The sequence below is a fragment of the Haliotis asinina genome, chromosome 5 (assembly GCF_037392515.1).
Source record: "Haliotis asinina isolate JCU_RB_2024 chromosome 5, JCU_Hal_asi_v2, whole genome shotgun sequence".
Lineage (NCBI taxonomy): Eukaryota > Metazoa > Mollusca > Gastropoda > Lepetellida > Haliotidae > Haliotis > Haliotis asinina.
In genome coordinates, this window is record NC_090284.1 from 70,909,347 (window position 1) to 70,934,899 (window position 25,553).

Sequence of the window (25,553 nt, forward strand, 5' to 3'; positions counted from 1 at the left end):
TTCTTTAACGGTCTTAGGTATTGCACCACCGTAATCAGGCATGTTTAGATGTTCAATGATAAATTTAGCACCACCATTGCGGCTGGCTAGAGTTGACAAGGCCAGTGGTTTTTTAGTGATCTTGTTAAAGAGGTCAACCCCTGGGGCAGACTTAAGACGTAGAACACCCTTTGTATCAACAAAAAAATTCTTATGGTATATACCATTTGGTTCAACGTAGTTTTTATCACTTTTTAAACTTTCGTAATAATCATTTACCGTTGTTTCTAAAAGTTGTTGGCTCAATGGCAAACTAGTAAATGAGGTCTCCTGCTCATCAGATGCCTGGGCACTAGCGCCCCGCATATCATCCATAGGTATGTCTTCATCCATTAGTATTTAAATATATTTTATTTATATATAACAATGTACGGTAGAAAATTAGATCCTTTCAGAAAATTGAGAGAGCCATTAGGAGCCAGAGCCGTGCGACAGTCGGTGACTATCACCAACAATCCCAGCAAGATAGACCAGAACCAAACTCTGCTGGTTAGATTTCCAAACCTTGGTGAGAATGACCTCATTGTACCAGGCACTGTTCGACTGGCGTTCAATATCACGTTGACCTCCGACAACGACAAACGCGAGCTAGTGCGGAACGTGGGTCGAGCTATCATCAAGAAAACGACCGTCAAGATCAGCGGTAACGAGGTACTGAGCATCGATGACAGCGACGTGTTTCACTGCTACAAGGATCTCTGGAAAAGCGAGAGAGAACGAGTCAATGATGTGTACCAGGGTATCAGCAAATCAACCCGGGCGCGCATAGGATACGTCTTCACGACAGACCAGCAAGACAAGCTATCGGACGGTGAAAAGGCCATCGCTCTAGCATACGGGAATCGATTCTGCGTGCCGCTCGACTTCGAGTTGCTCATGGGACACGCGCCGTTTTACCAGGCCGCGCTGGGTGATAGGCTCGAATACGAGCTCACGTTTAACGACTATAGCAAAGTAGTGCGTACGCCGAACGGTGATGAGGCCAGTTATGCCATAGACAACATCTCTCTGGAGTTCGACATGGTCACTAGCCCGGAGCTGGCCAGGCAGGTTCGAAGCCAGTACTCTGGGAAGATGGCTATCCTGTACGATCGCGTACTGAGGCATAGATCAGTCGTGCGAGATAAGAGCGACACTGTGTGGAATATCAACCTTAACGTGCCGGCGCGATCGATGAAAGGTATCCTGGTCGTCCCCGTGGAGGATTACGATCCATTCCGGAGGGACAGCGAGAAGTTTTTCAACCCCGAGATTGAAAAGGTGGAAGTTACCATCGAGGGCGTGCCCAACCAGCTGTTCAGTCATGGTATGAGACCACACCAGCAGTGGGATGAGATAAAAAAGCTACCAGTGGGGGATTACATAACAAAGGACCTGGACCTCGGCTCCGTGCAGATCGGTGAATACCTGACCACTAAGTACGCCCTATGGTTGGACATGCGATCCACGGATGATGATAAACTGCACGGTAGCGGGCGCCGTATAGATAACGGCAGCGAAGGGATAACTATCCAGATTACTAAGAAGACTCAAACCGCTGGTAAGTTGAAATTATATCTGTACGTAATTATGGACGCGCAACTTAATATAGACAATGGGAGATTCGTGCAAGCCATCTACTAGTGGGGGTCTCCCCCACCTACCCACTGACCCACACTGCGCTATCATATGCGGGCAGACTGGCTGTGGTAAGACCGTTTTCGTGTTGGATATGTTGGAGGGTTACTACAAGGATGTGTTTGATAACATCGTTATCATGTGCCCTACTCTGGGCATGAATAAAACGTACGCGCGACCTTGGGTGATGACGGACCCGGACGTACACAAAATCGACCCTGGAACACGCCTGCAGGACTGGTTGAAAGCTCTTCACGAGAAATTTAAAGGGGAACCGACGCTGTTTATACTGGACGACTGCAGCGCTAATCGCGAGATAACAAAAAAGAGAGACATGCTATCGTACCTGGCCTTCTCCGGCCGGCATGCAAATCACAGCGTCTGGGTGCTAACACAGAAGTTCAACTCGGTGTTGAAAGACCTCAGGGAGCAGACGCGATGGGTGGCCTTATTTCACTGCAAGGACAGGGATTCGTTTGAGGAGTGTTTGAGAGAGAACGATGTGATGAGTAAATTAGAACGGGAACGGGTGAAGAAACAGCTCGCTGAAACTAAACACGCTAAGCTCGTTCTAAAGACCGACCAACCAGTAGCATATATAGTTTGCTAAGCAAAGCTAAGTAAAAGCTAAGCAAAGCTAAGCAAATGCTAAGCATAGCTATGATATTTGAAGTATTTGTCGTGTGCAACTTAACCTTCATTTCTCTGTGTTTTGTTTGTATCGGGTATTATATAGTTAAAACTAAATCTTACTTGTTATATTATAAGATGGAGTGTGAGGAATTGCTCGAACAGTTGGTACCTGGGGGTACGGCAGGCCCCACTGATGACAAGCGAGAGAAACTGGTGGCGTTAGCTGTTGGCGGCAAAGCCAAACATTACTTTGGAGACTACACCCCGGATAAAATTCACAAAATGTCAGCCGAAGAAATCGATAAGCTGTACGCTAGATACGAGTCCCGACTCGGAGCAGAAATGACAAAGACAATAGGATCGGCTATGACCCAGATATACACCGGTATTGTATCACAATTCCTTCCCATTCCACCAGAGCGCCGACTTTACCTGTGGGAAGACCTCGAGAAAGACCCTTTTATCGAACACGCCGTGAGCTCTATCAGCTGCGGGCTGTACCACAAATATGGTATGTTGTTGGCTCCAGTGACGGCGGCGATTATCACGGCAAAACATTGTCAATTTGAGAGAAAGAATAATAATAATAGTATAGATGGATGCTGCACAGGAAACAGTGAGTCCCGAGGTGACGGAACCAGTGAGTCCCGAGGTGATGGTGGAGACCACTTCAACAGTAACCAGACAGAAGAATCCTAAGAGAGTAGCTGCCGGTAAAAAACGGTGGTGTAACCAACATAAAGTGACCAACCCAACCCGACTGTTGTTGGCTGTAGGCGTAACTGCTGCCGTGGTTATAACATGGTTATATACACGTGATGGAAACCCTCACCGTGAGGTGGTACCTGAGGTGGTAACCCCCACTGTGGGGGGTACCCCCACCGTCGACCCGCATATCATGTTATAATTTTAATATTTTATATCATATACATAATGTCTGAGGGGAAAACGTTCGTCAACGACGCATACCACGCCACAGTGGTAGCTAGTCTAGCAGTAGGGTACGCTCGGTTAACTAAAATGGTGCTTAAACAACCAACTATCAAGCTAGATTTCAACCTGCAGGATATGGGTATGCTCATAATGAACCTTGGTATGGCGATGGCCACAAAAGACATCCTAGTAAAACAAGGAATAATACCTGATAATATAATGAAATAAATATAGGGATGGCCACGATAGCTATGATGGTTGGTGGGGCGTTAGTGAATGCCCTTGCATTTTCCGGGAGTAATTACCTCTTCTCGAAACTACGAGATGATCACGCGGCTGAAATACAGGAAGAAAGGAAGCGACACGATCTCGCTACTGAGAAATTACAAAGAGCACAGGCCGAGTACGCTAAAAAACGCCTCCAGAGGATCGATTTTATTAACGAACAACTCACGCGTGAAAACCATGCCGTTCAAACATTCAACGATGTTGATGAAGCAATGAAAGAATACTATCTACTAACTGGTAAACAATTGGAACCGCTCAATAAACCCACACTCGCTCAGTACTACACACCATCCAAGGGACAAATGAATCGTGAACTGGGCTTCATAGTGTTGGGTATAGCAGCTACTGCGTTGGTTGCGAAGCAATTAAACTAAAATACCTATATAAGTAAACATGAGACCCGCTCCATACCGATGCGAATATATACTTATGGGGAAGACCGAGGCCTGTGGTAGGAAATGCAGGAATCAGGGGTTCTGTTGTTTCCATATGGGAAGTCCTAACTACACGTGTTCTGTGTGTGGTATCGGGGTTAAAGGACACTACTGTCTATGTAAAGCTCACGGAGCGAACGTAGTCAGACATCAACTCATATACGAGAATAAAAAAGGCTACATAAAAGAACGTAGGCGACTGCTCAAGATAGACTCCAATTAGAGATTATACACACCTATGTATAGCTATGTCTGTGGAAAACATATTCAAATATGAACTGGCTTTATGGGGCAGCTTCAGATTTAAGATAATAGTGGACGTGGTATGGATTAAAGAGGGTGTTAAGTATACTCACCCCTTCGAATGGGAGCGGGATATCGCGTCTCAATACCATATAGAATGTTTTTCGAGTATAAGTGAATACAAGGAATACTATACCCAAGGCGAGTACTGGATTGAAACAGCCACACTATATATTTTACCAGGTACGTGGGACGATTTGACAGAATGTCTAGAATTGTACCCGGCCACCAGAAAATATTTTTTAAGAGTTACTGCCGACCAATTAGACATTGATTCTCTTAGGTGTAAACACTATGGCTACTGTGCGCGAGCTCAAGCGGGCCGCAAAGCAGAGAGGTGTTATCGGGTATTCTAGAATGCGGAAGCCAGCATTGTTGAGATTACTAGGTTTAGAAATCCCTCCTACGGTAAAACAGTTAAAAGCTCAAGCGAAACAACTTGGATACACGGGTTATTCAAAACTGGGGAAAGCCGGGTTAACCGCATTGTTATCACATGCCCCAGTAGCACGTCCAACTGTAAAACAACTGAAAGCCGAGGCACACGATTTGGGTTTAGGCGGGTATTCTCGTATGAGAAAACCACAGCTTTTAGAATTATTACGACAGAATAGAGCTATTGACCTACAGTTCGTGCGCACTGAGCGCGCCGTAGGCAACTATTTGAGAGGTTGGCGCATGCGTGTTGATAGAAACATAGACATTACAGATATCAAGCCTCTGATAGCTGATAAGGTCAACCAGGAACTAAATAATCTAGGAAGTATCAAGTTTCAGATCACAGTGAAAATGTCGCTCGATAAGCAGGTTGGGAGTACCACTGAGTATGTTCAGCCTTACTTCCGAGGCAAACAAGAGGTCGTCACACATGCAGAGACCATTGACGCATCAATCGATACAAGTTTTCAGCAGATACGAGAATACCTAGAACGCTACACACACTTAGGGTCCGGGTGGGCTGTAGATAAAATCGATAATGTCTATCTAGATATAGCTAAATACGTGCCGTTCAGAGGTGGGTCATACCTAGCCTTACCTCCCTACTATAAGAACAAACAAGCCATAGTAAACGTTAAGAATAGAGGAAACGATTGCCTGAGGTTATCTATCAGGTCAGCCTTATTTCCAGCTGCCACTAATCCGAACAGACCTTCTAATTATCCACAGGACGATGGGCTCAACTGGGATGGTATAGATGAACCCACCCCAATATCCCAGATCACTAAAGTAGAAAAACAGAATAATCTGGCTATAAATGTCTTTGGGCACGAAGGTAACGCAACAATAGTACACAGGGTCAGCCCGGTGAAGGATTGTCAAGTTATTAATTTATTCATGATTCAAAAAGGTGAAAAGTATCACTACACGTGGATAAAAAATCTCAGCCGGTTGTTGCACGACCAGTCGAAACACGTTGGGGAAAAACACTTTTGTGTACGATGCCTACACTGTTTCAGTCGGGCTGATTTATTAGAATCCCACCTGGAGGATTGCCAAGGTGTTGGGCAGACGGCCATACGAGTCGACATGCCTAAGGAAGGTGAAAATATCCTAAAATTCGACAATCACAAGAATCAAATGTCTGTGCCTTATATCATATACGCCGACTTCGAAGCCTTGGTGGTAGGGGAATCATCCACTAGTGGGAGTTTCACACACAAAACACAAGAGCATAAAGCCTGTTCGTTTGGATACATTGTCGTCCGTTGTGACGGGGAAACGAAAGCTCCGGTAGTGTATAGGGGTCCTGACGCGGCTGAAAGGTTTCTAAAGTGCTTGCAGGAGGAAGAAAAAATTATTAGGAATGCATTGTATAAAATCGCTCCAATGCGTATGACCAGAGCCGACAAGCTAGCTCACTCCAGTAGCACTAACTGTCACGTGTGCGACTCGCCACTTAACGGTGATTCGGTGAGAGATCACTGCCACATAACTGGTAAGTATAGAGGCGCCGCTCACAACGCGTGCAACCTCAAGCTTAAAATCAATCCTAAGACAATAAACATCCCCGTTGTCTTTCACAACTTGAGAGGATACGACTCTCACTTGATCATGCAGGCCATCGCGAAAATCGATGGTAATATATCGTGCATCCCCAACAACATGGAGAGATACATCTCCTTCAGCTTAAACGGACTTAGGTTCATTGACTCGTTTCAATTCCTCCTGTCGTCACTCGACAGTCTGGTCAAGGCCAACAATACCTTCCCTATCACAGATCGATACACAGACGCCGAGACTAGACACCTGCTCATGAGGAAGGGCGTATACCCATATGAGTACATGGATAGCTGGGCTAAGTTCACAGAGACCAGACTACCTCCTATCGACTGCTTTTATAGCAAGCTGAATGAGGCGTCCGTCTCACGAGATGATTACTCGCACGCGATTAACGTATGGAATAAACTTGGTTGTAAGAACCTTGGTGATTATCACGACCTGTACTTGAGGACAGATGTACTGCTGTTAGCCGACGTGTTCGAGATGTTTCGGCAAACATGTTTCAAGCAGTATAAACTCGACCCCGCATGGTATTACACCAGCCCAGGTCTGTCGTGGGACGCCTTGCTTAAAAAGACAGGAGTTAATTTAGAATTGCTCACAGATTACGACATGCACCTATTCATTGAGAAAGGCTTGCGAGGTGGGATTTCCATGGTATCCAAACGATACGCGAAAGCAAATAATCAATACGTGAAAGGTTACGATCCTAACAAACCAACCAATCACATTCTCTACCTCGACGCAAATAACCTGTACGGCTGGGCCATGAGCCAGTATCTACCTACAGGAGGATTCGAATGGGTACCAAACATTGATATTATGAGCATTGCACCAGATTCGAACAAAGGGTATATCCTCGAAGTTGACTTAGAGTATCCCAAGGAATTACACACATCGCACAACAGCTATCCCCTTGCACCCGAACGTATGAAGGTTAACACAGACTGGATGTCTGAGTACCAACATAACTTGTCAGGTGGTCGTGTGGCGGACGTTGAGAAACTCGTGCCTAACTTAATGAATAAGACCAAGTACATCGTTCACTATCGCAACCTACAGCTGTACCTGTCATTGGGTATGAGGCTGACCAAAATACACAGGGTGCTCATGTTCGACCAGAGCCCATGGATGGAGCCCTACATCAGAATGAACACAGACCTACGAAAAAAAGCCACCAGTGATTTCGAGAAAAATCTCTACAAGCTCATGAACAACTCGGTGTTTGGTAAGACTATGGAGAACCTGAGGAAACGCGTAACCGTGAAACTGGTTAGATCTAGTGAGGAAGACAAGCTCAGGAAATTGATAGCCAGTCCGGCATTCAACCGTAATAAAATATTCACAGACGACCTAGTTGCCATACACATGAAGAAAAGCCACATAAAATTCAACCGACCTGTTTACGTTGGGATGAGTATCCTCGATTTATCCAAACACCTGATGTACGACTTTTACTACAACGAGCTCAAGAAACAGTACGGCGACAGGTGCGAAGTGCTGTACACTGACACGGATTCCCTGCTGATGGAGATTCGAACCGAGGACGTGTACGAGGACATGAAAAAACACATCGATTTATACGACACCAGCGACTATCCTAAGACCCATACTATACACAGCACGGTAAATAAAAAGGTCCTAGGTAAGATGAAGGACGAGTGTGCTGGCACGCCAATAGCTGAGTACATAGGTTTGAGACCTAAGATGTACTCCATATTGAAAGCCGACAATAGTGAGATCCGAAAAGCTAAAGGGGTTAAGAAGTATGTGGTGAAACAACACATCAAACACGCCAGATTCAAGGAGGCCCTGTTCAAGACCCGTACCTTTAGACATAAGATGAACACGCTTAGAAGTGATGGACATAAGATATACGGACTGACTATAAACAAGACGTCCCTATCGCCTATGGACACGAAACGTTGGATAGCTATTGATGGTATAAACACATACGCGTATGGACATGAAAAAATTTGAGGCTATTTATTACAGCCCGCGTGGATATTGGAAAGGAGCTAGCGCAGTAGATAAGCTAGCTAAAATGGCGCGAGTATCACCGGAGAAAGCCAAAGCGTGGCTTGAAAAACAAGCCCTGTGGCAGATCTATTTGCCGGCGCCACGCTACGTACCTAGAAGGAGTTTCGGAATTAACATACCTAATAGCATTCACCAGGCAGACCTACTATTCCTACCTCATGATAAGAGGTACAAGTATGCCTTAACCGTAGTGGACGTAGCCAGTCGTTACAAGGAAGCCGAACCCTTGACCACGAAAGATTCGACCAAAGTAGCCAAAGGATTAGAACGTATATACAAACGCAGCCCGCTGACTTGGCCAACAGAGCTGCAAGTTGATCCCGGACGGGAGTTCATGGGTGCCGTTTCACAACTGCTAGCCAAACACGATACAAAGGTCAGACGTGGCACGGCCGGAGCCCATCGCAGCCAAGCCATAGTTGAGAGATTTAATAGGACTTTGGCTGAGCGCTTGTTCGGCTATCAGTATGCTAGGGAAATGACAACCACTGGAAAACGATCGACCGAATGGGTAGCGAGGTTACCCGAGGTGGTGTCGGCAATCAACCATGAAGTAACCCGGCTCACTGGTAAGAAACCGGCAGACGCTATCAAACTAAAATCAGTGTTAGCAGAGTCGTCTGCTCCATTGCGTGGAAAGGAGAAACAGATACCAGATAGGGCCTTAGTTAGGTATCTATACCAGCCGGGGGAACACGAGGGCGATAGCCGTAAGCGAGCCACCGATCCTATATGGTCAGTCAAAACTTACAACATAGATAAAGTGGATATGAAAGCCGACGAACCTAACTTGTACTACTTGAGGGATGGGCCGGGTAGGGGATTTGTAAGAGAAGAAATATTGATCGTACCGTACGGCACAGTGTTACCGCCTGCCAAGTCACGGTAAACGTGATGGCGTGGCTTTGTAGTAGGGGCAATAATAGCAAGAGCTAATGGTCCCACCAAAGCCTCATTTAGTAAATGAGGCTTTTTAGAGGGGTTTTTGAAAAGTGTTTTCGGACTATCATTCCCTATACTACTTATGGTAGTTTCATATGTCGAAAATTATATTATCACATTTCCACTATATTGACACATTGTATCTGTGATATATTTATATCAGTTGGTCCATTGTATCAGTCCTGTGCTGTGATGATATCAGTTGGCACATTGTATCAGGACAATGCTATGCTGATATCAGTGGGCACATTGTATGTGTATGATTTGATTTCATGAAACTGTAAATCTTACATGGATGGCAAACTTTACCAGAGTACAATTTCTTTTCAAAGGCCATTCCATAGACGAAAAAACAATTTATGATCAAACGGTTTTGAGCTGTTCAAGTAGGCATACCTGCCCAAAACATGTCACTGGTCATCAATAACAGGTCAATTAGCTTCTCACTATCATGTTATTCCTTTCTAGTGTTGTTATCTTTCACACAAAACAAAGCAAGACTAAAGAACTTCTAGTGAACGCAATTTTTCATTAAATAATGAGCCTGTCTATCAAATGCCCTCCCACCTCATGCGTATATACGATTCATAAAATGGGTTGTAGTGTAGGAACAGCTGGGTGCATGCATCTCTGGCGCACATGTGTGATACAGATGATATGACATTTATTGTTATGACACATATAAAATGTTTCTGTACTGTTTTGTTGGCCAGATCCAGCCAGAAGCAGTAATGGACAAGGTACAAAAGTTCTTATAATCATAAAATATCTATATGTCTAGTCACAAGATGTGACAAGGAAACACTTTAAAAACATGATAACCATTGAAAACTGGGGAGGAATTAGATTATTGTTATCTGATTTTAAGGTACAGGTAACACATAAAATACAGGGGAACGATTGCATTATAAATTCTGAAATTTCAAAGCACATCATTCGGAAGATATTTGATACACGTTAGTCAGATTGGATTTTGAGATGTAACGTTGTTGCAGCTAATGCTGCATTTTTTATATGTGATCCGTGATGTCTCAGCCTGTGTCTGTGTCATGCTGCAGGTATATATGATATGAATGATGTTGTTCAGTCTGTGTTTGTGTGGTGCAGCAGGTATATGTGTGATCCGGGATTGTTGTTCAGCCTGTGTCGGTGTCATGCTGCAGGTATATATGATGTGAATGATGTTGTTCAGTCTGTGTTTGTGTGGTGCAGCAGGTATATGTGTGATCCGGGATTGTTGTTCAGCCTGTGTCTGCATCATGCTGTCAGTATACATGTGAGCCGTGATGTTGTTTGTGTCATGCTGCAGATACATTCCGCTGCTCCAATGGCAAGTGCATCAACAGTGTGTACAAGTGTGATGGATACGAGGACTGTGACGATGGTTCAGATGAACTGGACTGTGGTAAGTTACATTGATTCATGTTTTTAAAGATGTCATCGGTTATGATTATGTAATTTTAGAATGTGCATGAAATATTTTCATTGATCTTTTCGCACGTGCAGCTCACTCTTTGGTGACTTGGGTCATGATATTCTTGTCCAGTCAGGTTCCAATACGATTCATCTATAACTAGATGAACTGCACTTATTGGTCACCTTAATATTACTTGTTTGAGAGACATGTTGAGAGACCTAATATCAGAAACCATAGCCCTGATCAAGGTATGTGTAATTTCATGTTAGTCTGTTCGGGTTGTTTTAAATAAAAGCTATAAATCAGATGCTTGTCAATATATACTGCTTAAAATACAAAGGTCACTATTCCCTGTGCACTTGATTTTCTGGTCCAGACGCGATTATTCACAGACCGCCGCCATATTGCGGAGTGGAGTGTAAAACTAAACTCACTCACTATGCCCTGTTGTATTTCGATACACATGAATGATGAAAAACCCTCAGATATCCATGGCTATTTTCGACTCTTGGTATATGTGAGTTGAGGACATTGTAACACACAGACAGTATACAGACAAGAAACAGCTGGACTGTTGTTTCCAGCGGGAAGATGCCACTACTACCTGAAGGATCCAGCAGGTACCATCCAGTCCCCTAACTACCCTGCACCTTACAGTGGTCCTCAGCAGTGCTCCTGGATCATAGAAACAACTGTGGGATCCTACGTGCAGATGCAGGTAGTTCTTATCACACTTTGTAAATGACCATCGATTTGGCAGGAATTGTAGGGTAGTGGAACTTTATTCATTATGCTGCAGTTAGACAACCTTGACAGAAAGTGGGTAAAACACACTCTTAATAAAATAGTAGTAATTCTTAATTAAAATTGAAACATAAAACTGGGAGATATATCGGAGTCAGTTTATATTGATATGATACAATTTATGTTTTGACAGTCCATTTCCACCTGCACTTCCTTGAGACCATGTTTGTTTGTACAATAATCGAAAGATGATTGTGTATACATGATCTGATCTGTTCGTAAGACGGCTCCATATTAACGTAAATCAAACCCCTTTAAGTTTCAAGCTTTTTCAACTGAACCCGACAGAGATGAAGTGTTGGTGTTTGGAGGTGGGCCCACCCTGGTCACGTCATCCCTGTTAGCCCGTTTATCAGGGACTCGTACCCTCCCTCCAATCATCAGTCACAACAACTTTCTGCTCATCATCTTCTCCAGTAGTGCAGACGTACACCACACGGGCTTCAGTGCATCATGGAACACAGGTATAGTAGGGATTCTGGGGCATGCACTGACATTTTGTCAAAACCTTTCCCGATTTCAAATTTAATTTTTCACCCAGAGAATAGTATGAACATGAATACTGCCGCGGTGGCTGGGTTGATTAGGTTGCTGATTTTTTGTGCTGGCGATTAGGTGCCTGAAAAGATACTGTTATCAAGAAGTATTTATCTCTTTATAAGGGAAGGTTATACCGTATATTTGTGGTCCTAAAGGATGCGTTAATTCTGTCTCGAGAATTTCTGTTTTTAAACTCTGGCTCGGTTATGTTAAGGGTAGGGTATTTAGACTTATTCTCAATATGTATGAAAATGTCAAGTGCTACGTGTCACTTGAACAAGGTTGTACGCCCTTCTTTAATAATTGTTTATTCGGTGTTCACCAGAGGTGCCATTTATCTCCCTTCTTTTTTCCTTTTACGTAAACGATATGTTAAGGTGCTCAATGCAGACGGACCGACGTATATCGGTGTCGTAAACATGGTTATTCTGTTGCGTGTTTCTGTGACATTATCTTGCTCGAAAGTACTGTAACCTGTCTTCAGAAGAGATTAGATGAATTGTCGCCTTGATATGATAAATGGTCATTACAGAGAAATTTGGATCAAACAAATGTCATTGTATTTCATAAAAGGTGGCAAGCTGAGAAAGTATGAAAGAATTCATACTCTGAGGTAATTCCATAGAGATTGTATCTAGAGTGTACTTGGTTCATGGTATACCACACATGAAGGGTTCTCCCTACAAGTATGGAAGGTTATTAGGTATCCCTCCTTCACTTAATCTAATGAATATTCATGATACGTTCTGGAAAATGATCTTTCATTTGGACGAAATGTTCCTCATATTGTGGCCAGAGGTGAATTGGGAAGATTGTCGCTTAAAGTCAATCAGTATGTTAAAATTATGAAATACTAGATAAGATTATTGTCCCAGAGTGGTAATTATATTCTCGAGCATTATCTGTTAGTAACTATGTATAATCTAAATTAAAGAGGAGCGTTAGGCGTTGAAAGTGAAAAGGTTATTATTTAGTTGTGTATGAAAATGTATGGGAGACGCAGTTTGTTGAACATAAAATGAAGTTTGTATTAGATTTTTGGCAAAGGTGTCTCGATATTGATAATCAGCTGTCCTCTGATGCACTTTGAAAATGCTCTATTTTGCGATAGACATATTATAATTGAGTTTGCTGCTGAAACTTATTTGTCAGAGTTAGATATTCAAGTGTTTAGGAATTCATTATCACAATTTCGATGTTCGAAATAATCTTATTATATCAGATGATAGAAAGATTAGCATTCCTAAAAAGGAGAGGTCGTGTCCCTAATCTGTTATGCCAGAAATGGAAACTGAATTCTTTTTTTTTTTTCATATGTCGATATTATAGCGAACGCAAAATATTTTACCTAAACAGTTTTCAAGCTAGCGATCAGATAGAAAATGGGTCCGATTATTTTCTTCAACAAATTCATTAATTATTAAAAGTGTAGCCAAATTCTTCTCTTTGCCCAAACGAAGAGACAAAACATCCTTACATTTTGACAATGCAGTGACGATTTTGATATTTCTAATGACAATATGACGCTCGCATATACAACCTGTGAAACCTGATAATGCTTCCAGCTCATTACATCAAAATAAAGTCATTCACTCATTCGGTGCCTGTTTCTGAGAGTTTGGGTTCGGATTCTGGACGCAAATGAGTAAATTTCGAAAAGACCAGAATCAGTACATTGTGTATCAGATTTTACCACGGTGTTAATTACAGACAATTGTTGAGCTACTTTTCACTTTTTCATGGTGTTATTCTGGTTATGATTAAATCCGTGTGTTATGTGTTGACCTATAAGTTTCAGATCTAGCTGTTTTAGGCCACTGTAGAAGCCAGATCACCTTATGAAGCATGTCAATAATTGTAAAATATCGAGAAGAAAAGGTATCCATTCTTTGAAAATGTATCCAGCTAAGAGATTGCTTTGGCACAGTACTATACAAGTGATGGTTCTTTGATGAATGTTACAGTGACTATCAACATCCCTGATGAAATCCTGAATGTATCACAGCTTCAACAAAACCTCACGTCCTTCCAGTATCCTTCTGTGTACCTGCACAACCAGGAGACTTTGTGGATTCTCAGAGCTATTCTCCCCAGACAGATCATCACGCTACAGGCGGGTGGCTTATCCCTCACACACAATGATAAATGAAGGAATGGTGATGTTATCCTGTACAGCTCATGGTGTCACCATGTAGAACACCATAGCGTCATACTGTAGAATTCCAGTGTGTCACCATACATCGTGGTGCCGTACTGTACAACCCCATTGTGTCACTATGCACAACACCGTAGCGTCATACTTTACAAACCCATGGATTCATCCTGTATAACCCATTGTGCCACTATATGCAGCCCCATCCTGTCCAGAATCTCGATGTCATATTGTACAAACTCTTGGTGTACCCCTTACAACTCAACTGTGTCACTCTGATCTGATATTAAATATGATGTCATCCTGTCCTAAACATCCCCATGGTATCATTCTGGCCTATACATCCCTATGGTGTGATCCTTCCCTACACATTTCCATGATGTCATCCTTCCTTCACATGATGTCATCCTGTCATACACCCCCCTATGGTGTCTTCCTGTCTTAGACATCCATGTTGTGTCATATTGTGCAATAAATCCTTATGATGTTATCACAACGTGTATGTGAATCTCATACACATTATGTGGTTGCAGACTGTAATTTTGTTTTCTTGTTTCAGACAAAGGACTTAGATCTTGCGCCGGGCGATTCTCTTTTGATTCGCAGTGGAAGCACAGCTGACAGCCCTCTCCTGAAACGTTTGACCTCGTCAAGTGCTGTTGACGAGTATATTGTATCTACCACCAGGTCCCTATACATTCTCCTCCTGACAGGGTCTACAGGAAACGCTTTCTCCAGGGGCTTCTCCATCACTTATAAGATGGGTAAGTTCTGTTACACATTAACCTCTTACACACTAAACAAATAGTGAAACACTTGCCTATCTATTATACAAGTGACACTCTGCCATGTCCATCCCCCAACATTGACATTTGACCATAATCCATCCCAACATTGACATCTGATTATAATCCATCTCAACACTGACATCTGATCATAATCCATCCCAACATTGACATCTGATTATAATCCATCCCAACATTGACATCTGATTATAATCCATCTCAACACTGACATCTGATCATAATCCATCCCAACATTGACATCTGATTATAATCCATCCCAACATTGACATCTGATTATAATCCACCCAACATTGACATCTGATCATAATCCATCCCAACATTGACATCTGATCATAATCCATCCCAACACTGACATCTGATTATAATCCATCTCAACACTGACATCTGATCATAATCCATCCCAACATTGCCATCTGATCACAATCCATCTCAACACTGACATCTGATCATAATCCACCCAAACATTGACATTTTATCATAATCCATCTCAACACTGACCATAATCTGATCATAATCAACCCATTTGATGATAATCCATCTCAACACTGACGTCTGAATAATCCATCCAAATACTGACAGAATGGCATCAATATATTTCCATCCATAGCTAGTGACTTCTTGTTACATGCACAAGTAGCATCAAATAGCACACAACCGGCAAATTTTCAGGATATCTTCAACTTACTCCCTGATGTGCTCAATTAAACAATTTAAAAAAAGACAAAGTAAGACTGTAGCAACTTCTTCAATGCCCAATACACTGGTCTTATCAATAGACAGTTACACCACGTGTAAAACTGTGGCAACGTGAACGAAGTCCAGTCCAGGAGGTTACTCCATGGGCAATACTGTATCAACTTGTTCCATGTTGCAGGTTGTAACCTGGTGTTTCAAGCCACCCAGGGGTATATCTCCTCCCCAGGGTACGGTGTTGTCAACTATCCCAACTTCATAACATGCAGATGGAGTATATCGCAGGTCCCAGTAGCACCGATTACTCTTGTCTTTGAACCAGACTTTGATATAGAAAATCAGGATTATCTACAGGTAAGTGTTGCATTTTAGCATTTTACACAATGACATCATCATCATCATCATCATCATCATCATCATCTGTTGACTTTCCCCATTTCACTGAGCACTATGTATGCTAAGTATTGCCTTTCTTTGCGGGGTTAGGTCTACGAAGGCAGCAGTGAAGCAAGTACTGTTCTGCACACTGGGATTGGATTCAGTGGTACCACAGTCCCAACACCAAAGACAGCACGTGGAGGAATGTTCTTTCTTCTATTCAAAACGAGCTCCATCATAAACAGAAGAGGTTTTGCAGCAAGGTACTCTGTGGGTATGTAGTTGTGATACCACCTCCAGCTAGCATTGTATGTTTGGTAATCTCACCAACCGTTACTTTAAACGTTTCTGATATGTTTGCATGTTTGTAAACATAACCCTGAGAAAGTTTTTGGTTAAGGGAATACATATTTAGTTTGTGGAATCATAAGCCGCTGCTAATGCCGAGGATACAAAACTATTTCTTTACTTTTATTTCGAGATGCTTGTCAGGTACTGTATTTACAAACTTCTGCCATAACTAATGTTGATTTTTCACTAATTCACTCTCTTATTTTCTTTACCAGGTTGTAAGAAACCTGTCTTAAACGCTAACACTCTGGAAGAAGGTAGCGTGTCTGGCTACTACTTTGGCGAGTCCTTCCGGGTGAAATGTGAGGCTGGTTACTCGTTCAACTCCGACGACTTCTACGAGACACTGTCGGATGGAACACGTGCTAGTCTGGAGTTTGTCCGAATGGAATGTCTGTATGGTGGAAAGTGGAATGTGCCGAGAATTCCTCAGTGCATAAGTGAGTGTCAGTGAGTTACCTTTGTGCTTTCACCTACGTCTTATGGCCTTTAACTTAAAATGTGTGACGTCATGCTACCGTGTCTGTCTCTAACACATTTTTCTCATATGACGCACCATTTATATAAAACTTCTTTCATTTGATTATGTTTTAACTATATTTCCTACAATTATCGATACTGTAGTAGTTTATATATCCCTTGCCACTGTACCCAGTAATTACCAGTTTCCGTTCCACCGTTACCACATATTGCACTTACAGATGCCCCTACAGTTATGGCCAATGATTTCATATGTACCTTGTTTTTATAGGCACTGATCACCATGTACATGTATTCCTGCACTTGCAGATGCCCCTACAGTTTTAGCCAATGATTTCATATGTACCCTGTCTTTACTGGCATATTGGCATTGATCACCACGTACATCTATTCCCGCACTGACAGAGAACTCATTTCCTATTCCTTGCTATTGTAGCCATTAATTCAATAGGTACCCTTTCCTTACTATTCTTTACCAACGTAGCCATTGATTCCTTTATTTCCTACCATTATAGCAAGTGATATTCTGCTGACAAAAGGTAAGGTACAGATCAGGTGGATGTGTTGATATGGAAATACAGTTGTGGTGATAAAGAAACAATGTATGCTACGTAGTGCTTATGGTGTTAGGGGTTGCATGTGTGTATTCATGTGATAAAGGTATCTCACACTGTCTAGCTAGAGTGTCATACATTTGAAGCGCCCCCAAACCAGAGCTATCTCATTCCATGTACTCCACAATGCTTGACATAGTCCAATTATTTCCACAGACTTATCACACGACTATCAAATATTCTACAACCTGCTTCACATCCATATGTGATCTAGGATACCGACTGACAGTGCAGCCTGTCCTGTCCGCTTCAGGTGGTAGTATTGAAGACTTCATGTTTTCTGTATTACACACATGATGAAGTAGAGATTTGAACTCCATAAGTCCAAGTAACACAGCAACTGATAAAATACCCAAGGCTTTTGTTCAGACGGGAATGTCATAACTCTGGTTTACCATGCATATTCGTAAGTTCTTGAGCGTAGTCAAACAATGCTTTAGATATATAGGGTGTTGGGTGGGTTGATCCTGGTTATGATATACAGTGTATTTGCATCAAGTGTTTACAAATGTCATCCTGCATCATATCACTAATGGCCTGTAAAACAAATTGATCAGGATCATGTGATAAGAAGCGACTAACACGGTCAGGTGGTCAGGTTGCTTACTTCATTGACACATTCATCATATCCCATCTGCATAGATTGCTGATGATTTCAGTTGATGATTTCAGTTGATGAATTGCCTCTCTTGATAATGTACTGACTAATTTTGCTATTTGAGGGAGTTGTTACAAATCATATGACTATACACACCTCTCTTCATGTCTCTATGGCACTTGAAGATCCGGGTTAGAACTGATATTCAGTAACACATGCCTGTCGTAAGAGGCCACTAACGATATCGGGTGGGCAGGCTCGCTGACTGGGTTGACACATGTCACCGGTTTCCAGTTGCGTAGATCGATGCTCATACTGTTGATCATCGGATTGCCTGGTCCAGATTCGATTATTTACAGACCACCGCCATATAGCTCGAATATTGCTGAGTGCGGTGTAAAACTAAGCCCACTTACTCATCACTCTATGTTGCAAACTCTCAAGAACACACATTTACTATTGCTGAGCAAGAAGTATCATTGTTTACCACTTGCTCCTGGTATGATTTTAGTTTATGAGTTTGTCTACCATGATTGGAAGCTTACAACATTAGAGGTTTTTGTGCGTGAACTGGTGAACAACCTATGGTGATGGTGGCAAGTGCCTATTGTCATGAATCACTGGTTTGTCTGGTCCTGAATAGTATTTCCAGGTGGTCATCATATGATTGTTATGCATATAGTTAAAAATACCCAAAAGGTATAGTGTAACATACCCCCCTTGGTTCTCGATATGTTATTGGCCAAAGGGTTTAATTTCACTCACGTGCTGACATACTACAGACTGGTTGACATGCAAGGAGTGTTACGACTTTGGATGTTACGACGTTGAGGATCACCACTTTTACAGGTGACACATCATAAGGCAATTACCAATCTGTTAGCATTCAATATCAAATCTATGAAATTAATTATTTGATAATATACAGTCTGAAACTAAATAAATATGTGACTTCGCTCTTGTTGGCTCAGTCCACAACTGATTTGACTGTGTCCACCATGATGTTTGCTTGTTGATTAACGCCACACCCTGCAGCAACGCTGTGATGAAGTGACAGACCTCATCCCCATCAGTCTACATTTCTCAGTGTTCTACAGTATTGTGCATTATCCTAAATAGTACATATGGTAAGATGGCCTTAACCTGCATCAGAAACTGTCGGAAATGTTTGACAGAATAAACTTCTTCACATACCTTGAAAGGTTGTGAAGCCAACAGATTTAGTATGTTCTGACAAATAGACACGGCGTACATCTAAAACAATTGTGTATCCTCATTGTGTGAATAGGCAAGCCTAACTTGTTTTAATTAAATAAATGAAAATGAAAATTCTCTATATGACATGCCTGTACTGATATTCACAATGATATACAGTTATATTCATCATGTCTTGACAGAAAGAAACTATTTGTAAACCTAACAAATTGTGCTGGTCTTAAGCCACATGTTTGTCAATATACCACGCTTGAAAATGGCATGCACACTATCACGTGTAGATACTTGAAAAAATGAGAAGAAAGTCAGGAAGCTAGAATCGTTGTACTGAAATACGATGTAATAAATATTTCATGAATTCACTTGTAAATGTTTGTAAACATTAATGATCACAGTTGTGCTGACTGCCAAAGTATTTGATAGATTCACTGGACATTATTCCTTTTATAAGGAAGGAACATATTCATATGATTCCATATTGGAGTCAAGTGTGACTGATAATGATCATGTGCAATGTTTAAAAGTAACATGGTTTGTTTGATTGCTAATACTTTCCATTGTGTTGACAGTTAAGGTGTGTGGATCGCCTCCTGCAGTACAGAATGGATATGTATCCACCTTGACCGGCGTGAAGTATGGCGACACAGCCAAGTATGAGTGTAAGAAGAACTACAGGCTAGATGGTGCCCCTGTCATCACCTGTAGCACGAATGGAACATGGGAACTACCTCCAACTTGCCAAGGTACTGGCACACTGAAACTTGCGCAGGTTGTGGCATGTGCTTTGTCACTAATGCGTATGAGTTAACCAACAAGTTGCCAGTTTCTTGAAATAAGTCATTCTGAGTTATTTCCCTTTATATGGATATCAGGTCACTGGCATTTGTAACACTAAGGAGGTAACTGATGAGCTCTGCAGTGTACCGATATATGGTTAAAGCTTTTTGCCTCTTATGTTGAAGAGGTTTGGTTCAATTCTACATCCGGGTACAATGCATGAAACTCGTTTGTAGCGAGCGTAGTAAAACAAGGACTGGTTGCTTTCATGTCAGTACACTGTCTTGAGTAGTGTATCTACATCAAAATAATACGGTTACATTATTTTTATAGTATATTTATTATTTTTTACATACATGTTTAAGGCAACATCTAGAGAAGGCTTTCTACCACACCAACTTGTCTTACCAGGGTGAAACCAAATACCTTTCAGTGTTAAAAACAAATAAAATCACTCACCCTAAAAATTCATACAGTGATAATACAAAACTATAAACAATAACTTTTACAGACAGAGAAATGTAATCTGCTCAATTACATCTTTGCACAAACTGAATGGGGTTTTTTTTCAATTTTTTTTTTTATCAATATCTTTATACTGTAAGACCTGATTGATTCTCACTTTATTGAAGATCCCTTTGTTATATCCCATGCTAAGTAAATGTTCATCATCTGAGGCACATTAAGTAATCATCACTGTTGATATATGATTGTATTTTCTCACACTTTAGTAAACATGTCAGAAAAACTTTCTGATTTCAAAATATTGTCTATGTGACAGCTTCCCAATGTGAAAATGTCACAAGCCCAGCCAGTGGTGCCTACACAGTGACAGGGGGTACCTACCCTAAAGCAGGTACCGTGATACGCTTCCAGTGTGATGAGGGTTACGAAGTACGTGGACAGCCTATCCTCCTGTGTAATGAGACAGGACAGTGGAATGGTTTGGTGCCAGATTGTCAGGGTAAGACAAAATTTCCTTCCTTTTCCAGACAGCGTTACGTGTTATGTGTATTGGAAAATAAGTCCTGGAAAATGGTATAAATTCTTGCAAACATATAACTGAATTGTAAAAAATAGTAAATAATTAAAATCATAATTGAAAAAATATTATAACATGCGGTTTGAACTTGGATTTAGGACACTCCAGCACAACAGAAACAACTAAAATAAGAGTTATCTCCCCTTTGTTTACGATACAGTGAATTAGCAGAATGGAATATAACATAACCTGTCAATTAAACAGTATCAGTCTGCACCAATACACCTGTTTACTGTGCATTGGACCAGTTTGGTCATTTTTAATGAGGAATGTAGCATAAGTGATTTCAAAATGGTTCTATATGTTTTAGCTCACACACTTTTTTTTAAAATGAATACATTTCACAAACCCATTCAGCCAGCAAATGGCAGTATCAAGTCCTTATTTTTATCACTTTGCAGACTATTTGTGTCGTAGACCCAAGGTTGCAAAAGCAGCAAAAATGTAATTCCAAATTCTATTGTCTATAAGAATAGTGTGTTATAATTTTAGCTAAAACTGATGTAGTAACACAACAGGTATATTATTTTCATTGCACCTTTATGAATTTGTTAAGTTAAATGCAAAATCTCTTGTCATTGCCCCTATATAATAAACACCAAATAACTGACAATGGTTCTTATGTTTTTCAGTTATACAGAATGATATGGGTATGTTTCAGAACTGAGGTGCTACCTCCCGGCCATTGAAGACAGTACCAATGCCAGCATCCCCCAGTTCTTGTCAGTTGGTGAAACTTTGTTAGTATCATGCAGCTCTGGTTTTAAACTGTTAGGCACTGCTGATGTTAACTGTCCTCCCAGCAGAGTGATGGGACCTCTCCCAAATTGCACAGGTTAGTAAAGGTGCACAGAGTGAATGAGCAAGCCACTATAGGTTTAAGGTTTCTGTTGGCAATATACCAGCAATATCATGATGGGGAATGGGCTTCACACATTGTACCAATGTGAGGAAACAAACCCAGATCTTCAGCACGATGAACGGATGCTTTAAGTATTAAGCTGTCCTGCTACCCCTCATCAGGGTGAATCAGAGGATGTGAATGTGAATGAAGGTGAATCATTCTCTTGTCTCCTGTATGTGGTATGTTGGTGTTTGAAAGTCTCTAAACATGGACAATATGCAAATTACTCTGGTAATTATTTCCTGCTCTAGTTTTCGAATCTTAAGTATGTTATTGTGATTTTGAATACTGATTTGATGTTTAGGGGCAAGGTGTTGTAATGGACCTTCGTGGCCAACAGGATCTACATATTTATGAATTGTCCAGAATAGCATGAATACTCACATGTACTTAACTTACAACAGTGTTGAATTTGCATGTACAATTTGTCTTAGTTTTTTTAGGAACCATCATTATATAACTGAACATGAATAGATCGTTGACACATAGAGATGCTTCTATGTGATGTAGATAAGGACAATTCAAACTTAGATTACACATTCGTCATGAGTAATAGATTTAGTGATAGACTAATAAACTCAGGAATGTGATAAATTTAGTGTATATAAAGCTTTCTTTCCCCAGAACTGAATGTTCAGATATTGATGCCAACCACATCTTTGTGAGATCCACTACTTGTCTTTGCCTGTAGATATTGATGAGTGTACAGAGGGCATAAGTCCATGCACCCCTCAAGAGGTGTGTGTCAACAGTGAAGGATCTTACACCTGTCAGTGTCGCCCAGGATTTGGGGGGCCTAACTGTACAGGTGAGTCTTTACAAATAGATGTCCAGAGCATGGTATATAGCAGGGTATAACTGTACAGGTGGATGTATACAACAGGGTATAACTGTACAGGTGTTCATATATAGCAGGGTGTAACTGTACAGGTGGATGTATACAGCAGGGTGTAACTGTATGGGTGGGTGTATACAGCAGGGTATAACTGCACAGGTGGATGTATACAGCAGAGTGTAACTGTACAGGTGGATGTATACAACAGGGTATAACTGTATGGATGGGTGTATACAGCAGGGTATAACTGCACAGGTGGATGTATACAACAGGGTATAACTGTATGGGTGGGTGTATACAGCAGGGTGTAACTGCACAGGTGGATATGTACAGCAGGGTATAACTGTATGGGTGGGTGTATACAGCAGGGTATAACTGTATGGGTGGGTGTATACAACAGGGTGTATCTGTACAGATGGATATATACAGCAGGGTATAACTGTACAGGTGGATGTATGCAGCAGGGTGTAACTGTACAGATGGATATATACAGCAGGGTGTAACTGTACAGATGGATATATACAGCAGGGTGAAACTGTACAGATGGATATATCCAGCAGGGTGTAACTGTACAGGTGGATGTATGCAGCAGGGTGTAACTGTATGGATGGGTGTATACAACAGGGTATAACTGTACAGGTGGATGTATACAACAGGGTGTAACTGTATGGGTGGATGTATACAACAGGGTATAACTGTACAGCTGGGTGTATACAACAGGGTATAATTGTACAGGTGGATGTTTACAACAGGGTATAACTGCATGGGTGGGCATATACAGCAGGGTATAACTGTACAGGTGGATGTATACAGCAGGGTGTAACTGTACAGATGGATATATACGACAGGGTGTAACTGTACAGATGGATATATCCAGCAGGGTGTAACTGTACAGATGGATATATCCAGCAGGGTGTAACTGCACAGGTGGATGTATGCAGCAGGGTGTAACTGTACAGATGGATATATACAGCAGGGTGTAACTGTACAGATGGATATATACGGCAGAGTGTAACTGTACAGATGGATATATCCAGCAGGGTGTAACTGTACAGATGGATATATACAGCAGGGTGTAACTGTACAGATGGATATATACGGCAGGGTGTAACTGTACAGATGGATATATCCAGCAGGGTGTGACTGTACAGGTGGATGTATGCAGCAGGGTGTAACTGTACAGGTGGATGTATACAGCAGGGTGTAACTGTACAGATGGATATATACAGCAGGGTGTAACTGTACAGATGGATATATACAGCAGGGTGTAACTGTACAGATGGATATATACAGCAGGATATATTATATTTGTTACATTTGACCTTTTTCTAAATGACATTTTGTGTTCATGTTGGGGGTGATAGATGATACCTGCTGTCAACCTTCGAAAACAACAGCATGATGTCGCCATAGTTCTTTATTATGCTACCGATTATTAACTACCGATAGTTATATAATACAAGATAATATTTTATTGATTTGGTCAACTATAACATCCGGTATATTTACAGCAGATATTGATGAGTGTGGAAATGGCCAGTGCAGTAACCCTTCTCAGTGTAAGAACACGATGGGGTCCTTCATCTGTTGTGAGCCTGGATACCGCCTGGATGGAGAGTTGTGTGTAGGTAGGTAGACAGTGTATATACAGTTCAGTAACTCTTCTCAGTGTAAGAACACGATGGGGTCCTTCATCTGTTGTGAGCCTGGATACCGCTTGGAGGGAGAGTCATGTGTAGGTAGGTAGACAGTGTATATACAGTGCAGTAACCCTTCTCAGTGTAAGAACACGATGGGGTCCTTCATCTGTTGTGAGCCTGGATACCGCTTGGATGGAGAGTTGTGTGTAGGTAGGTAGACAGTGTATATACAGTTCAGTAACCCCTCTCAGTGTAAGAACACAATGGGGTCCTTCATCTGTTGTGAGCCTGGATACCGCTTGGAGGGAGAGTCGTGTGTAGGTAGGTAGACAGTGTATATACAGTTCAGTAACCCCTCTCAGTGTAAGAACACAATGGGGTCCTTCATCTGTTGTGAGCCTGGATACCGCTTGGAGGGAGAGTCATGTGTAGGTAGGTAGACAGTGTATATACAGTTCAGTAACCCCTCTCAGTGTAAGAACACAATGGGGTCCTTCATCTGTTGTGAGCCTGGATACCGCTTGGAGGGAGAGTCGTGTGTAGGTAGGTAGACAGTGTATATACAGTTCAGTAACTCTTTTCAGTGTAAGAACACAATGGGGTCCTTCATCTGTTGTGAGCCTGGATACCGCTTGGAGGGAGAGTTGTGTGTAGGTAGGTAGACAGTGTATATACAGTTCAGTAACCCCTCTCAGTGTAAGAACACAATGGGGTCCTTCATCTGTTGTGAGCCTGGATACCGCTTGGAGGGAGAGTCGTGTGTAGGTAGGTAGACAGTGTATATACAGTTCAGTAACCCCTCTCAGTGTAAGAACACAATGGGGTCCTTCATCTGTTGTGAGCCTGGATACCGCTTGGAGGGAGAGTCGTGTGTAGGTAGGTAGACAGTGTATATACAGTTCAGTAACCCCTCTCAGTGTAAGAACACAATGGGGTCCTTCATCTGTTGTGAGCCTGGATACCGCTTGGAGGGAGAGTCGTGTGTAGGTAGGTAGACAGTGTATATACAGTTCAGTAACTCTTCTCAGTGTAAGAACACAATGGGGTCCTTCATCTGTTGTGAGCCTGGATACCGCT

The 25,553-nt window shown here is 41.8% G+C and overlaps 1 protein-coding gene across 1 annotated transcript in view; it reads left to right on the plus strand.

The window, feature by feature from the left end:
* The window catches only part of LOC137284017 (uncharacterized), a 132,435-nt gene that overhangs the window by 29,511 nt on the left and 77,371 nt on the right, over positions 1-25,553 (plus strand). Inside the window, exons 7-19 of the mRNA XM_067815679.1 lie at positions 10,540-10,635; positions 11,232-11,365; positions 11,711-11,915; positions 13,956-14,104; positions 14,703-14,907; positions 15,824-15,996; positions 16,185-16,290; positions 16,587-16,811; positions 19,848-19,937; positions 21,011-21,019; positions 21,759-21,932; positions 22,693-22,809; positions 24,348-24,464. Of these exons, the coding sequence (XP_067671780.1) occupies positions 10,540-10,635; positions 11,232-11,365; positions 11,711-11,915; positions 13,956-14,104; positions 14,703-14,907; positions 15,824-15,996; positions 16,185-16,290; positions 16,587-16,811; positions 19,848-19,937; positions 21,011-21,019; positions 21,759-21,932; positions 22,693-22,809; positions 24,348-24,464 (1,800 nt within the window). The remainder of the gene's footprint in view (positions 1-10,539; positions 10,636-11,231; positions 11,366-11,710; positions 11,916-13,955; positions 14,105-14,702; positions 14,908-15,823; positions 15,997-16,184; positions 16,291-16,586; positions 16,812-19,847; positions 19,938-21,010; positions 21,020-21,758; positions 21,933-22,692; positions 22,810-24,347; positions 24,465-25,553) is intronic.